This window comes from Chaetura pelagica, unplaced genomic scaffold (genome assembly GCF_000747805.2).
Source record: "Chaetura pelagica isolate M959 unplaced genomic scaffold, ChaPel_1.0 scaffold90, whole genome shotgun sequence".
NCBI lineage: Eukaryota > Metazoa > Chordata > Aves > Apodiformes > Apodidae > Chaetura > Chaetura pelagica.
The window spans coordinates 6,167,799-6,173,169 of record NW_009953496.1 but is presented as its reverse complement, the minus strand read 5'-3'; the positions used below and the strand labels follow the sequence as shown (position 1 = coordinate 6,173,169).

Genomic DNA, 5,371 nt, shown 5'->3' with positions numbered 1-5,371 from the left:
CCGCCGCCGCCGGCCGCGTCTGCGCCAAGCAGCTGGGCGAGCTCTGCACCGAGCGCGACCCCTGCGACCACCACAAGGGGCTCTTCTGCGACTTCGGCTCCCCCGCCAACCGCAAGATCGGCGTCTGCACCGGTGAGTGGGCCGGGGGAAGAGGGGTCGGGGCTGCGCGCCGGGCTGGGGACGGGGGGAGCCGCGGCTCGGCCCCGCTGCACCTCCCGCCCGCCTGACCCTCCTGCTGCCCCTCGCAGCTCGGGACGGCGCCCCGTGCGTCTTCAGCGGCATGGTGTACCGGAGCGGGGAGTCCTTCCAGAGCAGCTGCAAGTACCAGTGCACCTGCCTGGACGGGGCCGTGGGCTGCGTGCCCCTCTGCAGCATGGACGTCCGCCTGCCCAGCCCCGACTGCCCCTACCCGCGCCGGGTGAAGCTCCCTGGAAAGTGCTGTGAGGAGTGGGTCTGCGATGAGGCCAAAGAGCAGACTGCTGTGGGACCTGCCCTTGCTGGTGAGTTGGGGGGGTCCCTCCATGGGTGGCAGCCCCGGGGGGGAAGGGGCACCCTGCGTGGAGGTTGAAGGCAGTGGGGTGGGTTGACACAGGACACCCTGACAACTGGAGTGCAGTAGTTGGTGGGGTCACCCCACGTGTAAGTCTGGCTGCTTGCATTTCTAAGGGAAGGAAGCCTTTGGCAGGGCATGAGATCAGACGGGGGTCTCATCCAGGTTGTTTGTCCCCTGCAGCTTACAGACTGGAAGATACTTACGGTCCAGACCCAACAATGATGCGTGCCAACTGCCTGGTGCAGACGACTGAGTGGAGTGCTTGCTCCAAGACCTGTGGCATGGGCATCTCGACCAGGGTCACCAATGACAATGCCTTCTGCAGACTGGAGAAACAGAGTAGACTGTGTATGGTCAGGCCTTGCGAAGCAGACCTGGAGGAGAATATCAAGGTAAATAGTCTCATCTTTATGCATGATCTACTCAGTTGCTTCCATCCACTAGCAAAAAACCCCATTGTCTTACCAAAAAATATGCAGTTCTGACAGGAAGTTAGTTTCAAGTGGTTTACCTTGAAATTTGAGTTTTGCACCAGTGGTGACTAGCTTATGACTGAAAGCCCTTCATTTTCTGTCATGCTGTATGATGGCACTGTGCAAGACCCTCTCACTTAATGGAAATATGATGATTAGCATGTCTGCTTCCCCTTAGCTCGCAAGCCTAATGCTGTGTGAAAGCCTACCTTCTGAACATCTTGTGTTCACTTATATCCTCAACAGAAAGGCAAAAAGTGCATCCGCACCCCCAAAATCTCCAAGCCTGTCAAGTTTGAGCTGTCTGGCTGCACCAGTGTGAAGACCTACAGACCTAAGTTCTGTGGTGTCTGCACTGACGGGCGCTGCTGCACACCCCACAGAACAGCCACCCTCCCCGTGGAGTTCAAGTGCCCTGATGGAGAGATCATGAAGAGGAAAATGATGTTCATCAAGACCTGCGCCTGCCACTACAACTGCCCGGGAGACAATGACATCTTTGAGTCTCTGTACTACAGAAAGATGTATGGAGACATGGCGTAAGGCCAGAAGGAGACGTGAACTAGATTCTCGACTTGAACTGATTTACATCTCATTTTGTAAACATGATTCAATAGAACAAGGTATTTAAATCATTCTTTCTTTTTAATTCAACAAACTGCTCCATGTGACTCAAGACAATTTTTCTACTGACCCCAAGTGGTGGTTTGAAGAAGAAGGTAAAATGGACAGTGGGACCACAGCAAGACACAGCTTCAGAACATGCTGTTCGTGAGGTGGTGTGAAGGGGTTAAAGGAAACAGGCAGGAAAAGCAGAGGCAAGCAAATGTTCCCTTAAGGTGGCACAGCTTCATCTGGTAGTGCAATTGAGGAGCCCTGGATGCTGCTTTAGTGACAGCAGCCGCAGGAATGCAAATCCTCACACAGCAAAATGTTAAGTAGAAGGTGTTCTGTTAGTCAGGACAGTAATGTTTCAGCTCTGACACTCTGATTCATATGGCTTGGTCAACAAGAATCAGAATCATGTCTATTAGACTGGACAGCTTGTGGCAGTTAGTTTACCTGTAACAAGCTACTTTTTATTAATATTGTAAATACTGTGTGTATATATATTTGTACAGTTATCTAAATTAATTTAAAGTTTTGTGCCTTTGTTTAATGCTTTGAAATTTCAATGATAGCCTTCTTTTTTGGAACAAGATAGGTAAGATTTAAAGCTTGTCTGACAATGCATTCAAAGTATGAAATAGATACTCTAGTGGAAACTGTTCAGCTAGGGCTAAATGGTGAGTTAAGGTCAAGATGATTGTTAGCTGAGCTGCCTGTATCCTTACAAAGCACTCATCTGGCAATATACATTTACTTCCACTTTATTGGACAAGTGGCTTTAAGAAAAATGGCTCTTCTGTAGCTCATCAGTCTTTCCACTTGAGCATTTCTTTCTTTCTTTGACTATGGCTCTTTTTGGATGGTTTATTTGTTGAGAAGTGTGACCAAAAGTTACATGTTTGCACCTTTTTAGTTGAAAATAAAGTATTTATATTTTTTATATAAATGGCTTGGTATTTCATTTACCGTTAAGTCTTCAGTATTACTTTACATATTGGCTTTGCACTAGATGAAAATCAAGTAAAGTGTGGTGGTGTTTTTCATCCAGAAGCACATACACTCAGGAATAAGTTAATGACTTATGGTTGCTTATTCTGCTAGCAATGAACTACCTTAACGTTTGTTACTCTTCTGAATTTAGAATGGAGGTCAACACCAGGCTTGTTTTGCCAAGCCACCTGGTATTATATTAGGAAGTGCAGCAGGTTCCTCATGCATCACGTGTGGTGGCTTTAAAATGAGCCAGCTGCTCACCGTTGTAGTCAATTCCTGCTTTGACACACCATGCAATGTGCTTAATTTCACTGAAATGCTCCACAGGTTAAGTTTTATTTTCAACTGGGTTGAGGAAAATGTTTAAAGTGTCTGCATTGCTGTGGCTCCTGACTCGTGTCAAATCCAGAAGTCCAGAATTTGGTAAAATTCTCATTGAAGAGCTAATGGGTTGTATCATAAAAATCACAGAATATTACAGGCTGTAAAGGGCCTCTCAAGATCTGATTTAACCCTCATGCAGTGCAGGGCTAACTTGGATATGGTTCTACTTGATTTAAGGCCTTGGTAAGGTACCCTAGACAGAGCACTGAGCTCAGGTGTCAAGGTGCTGGGTTATCTCCCTATCTGACGACTGGGGAGGCAAATAATTTTCTGTGACAGTTCTGTCTGTAAAGTGTCCATTGATACAAATTCTTGTATGCCTAGAGATGAGAGGCATTGTTAGAGCTACACTTTCTCATAAAGGTCCAAACATTCATCTCAGATAAGCAAACAACAGTATAAGGACAGTTGTGAGTCACTTGCCTCATCCCCCTAAAGCTAAAAGGAAAGCTTCCGTTCTGTGCTGGGTCCTACATTAATAACAGACTTTTTTGTCCCTTTGTTAAGACAAGGGGATTCTCTGAATTTAAAATTAACCTTTGCACTAGAAGCATTAGTTCTTGTTTTCAGAAAAAACATGTACTCTCCAACAAGAATCCTTTTCAGGCAAACAAGTTCAATCTGGAATTTGCTGGTGGTGGAAGAGTGTTAGCTTAGAAAAATGTCCATCCCTCCTGAGCACCTTCCAATCCCATTGATTTCAGTTGGCATTAGCGGCAAATCAGCATAACACCAGCTTTGACTAATGATGGACAACAGAGCCCTAAAGTAATGGGAAGTCAATGGGAGCCTTGCCAGTGGCCTCACCAAGCTTTGCACAAGGCCATAGAAGCATTTCCTCTTCCTCTGAAAAATACAAGGAATTCTCCTGGCACAAGGAAGTGGCTTTAGCGTCACGTATGAAATAGTTCTGAGTAGTTCTGAGAGAGCCTCTGGCTCTTACACCTGAGACTCTCCAGCATTTTTTCTTCTTCTTTTTTTTTTTTTTTTTTTTTTCCCTTTGTGTTTTAACAGGTTACAAATATGATGCCACCATTCAGTTCACCTTGGAAACACTTCAAACCCTTATACCACTACAAGGACTGGTTGTCCCATTGCTATTGTGAGTTCACCCCCAAATCAAAAGAGAACTGGCATTTCTAGTTCCAACAAGGACAGGACATACATGGATTTCATTCATAGCCATCACTATAGAAGCTCTCAGGGTCCAAAGGATGGAAAGAAGCACAGTATACCTGGCAGGCTGGGACTAGTGCCCTGAAGAAATGGGGTGTTCATGATGCTGCTCAAGCCTGTTCATTAATAAATCTGCCCTGCCTTCTTTTACAAATTGGTATCTGACACTGTAATGAATGACCATTCCTTGTAATATTGACCTCTTGAGCCTCATGACCAGCTCACAAGATTCACTCAGGTCTGGTCCCAGTCCTCTGCAGCTGGATCTCAGACACTTCAGCTGTGCAGCTCTGTGGGCTCCCCTGGCACTGTCCAGCAGCCATGCTGGGCATACAAGGCTAGAAGGCTGCAGGGTCGGAGAGCAGCAGCAGGGCTCTGGTTCAGGAAGGGCCACCTGTCATTAGATACCTATAAAGGGCATCCCCAAAAACAGCTCAGTACTATGACCTGTCCTCTGCCTGGTAATGCCATGATGCAGCTGCTTTGCTGCCATTTGACATGGCAGTGCTTCACAGGCCAGGAAAAAAGGACAGAAGAGGCCTCCTGTCACAGTGTTTTAATGGCAGCGTGCTGTTGCCATTGTGAATTAAAATAAGGAAACAAATCTGTTTAGCAAGTTGTTACTCTCCCTGGAGCATATCAAGGGTCATATATCTCTTGCTATCACAGCGTTATACTGATTTGCACTGTTTTTCTAGTAACATATGTAGTCTTCAGATGGAAGCATGCTTTTTACAGCACTTCACTGGTGTTGGATCTCTGAAGGCAAAGAAATTTCAGTACTTCATTGTAAGGTCTCCCAGAGGTGTAGGTAGGCATCATGCTGTTTGTAAGAATTTCTTTCAAAGGTATCCTGGGAAAAAGGAGCCCTTGTTGGAATTTATGGCATCTTAAATGAAAGTTAAGATGTGGGCCGTTCAACCATAAAGATGTTTCCTGATTTCATTCTTTGTGCCTAAGATGCATAGATGTGAGAATAAACACTTAACATCAAAAGTTCAAAGTCACTTACATGGGAGAGAATATTGGTTCACATTCCTTCCAGTTTTAGAAATTTGCTTTTGGATGTTTGCATCCTCAGAAAATTCTATTGTGCAGGTTTGCTACTGTACTTTTAAAACATTTTACTCATATATGAAAGCATGTTCATTCAAATGACTAGCTCCTTAAAATGAATCTCCAG

General features: G+C 45.6%; 1 protein-coding gene across 1 annotated transcript; it reads left to right on the top strand.

The window, feature by feature from the left end:
• Positions 1–2: 2 nt before the first annotated feature.
• CTGF (connective tissue growth factor) lies at positions 3–2,575 on the top strand (the record flags this gene model as incomplete). Its single annotated transcript, XM_009999221.1, has 4 exons — positions 3–132; positions 249–500; positions 734–945; positions 1,273–2,575. Coding segments are annotated over 4 exons (891 nt in total), but the record flags the coding sequence as incomplete, so codon positions are not given.
• Between the last annotated feature and the right edge of the window lie 2,796 nt (positions 2,576–5,371).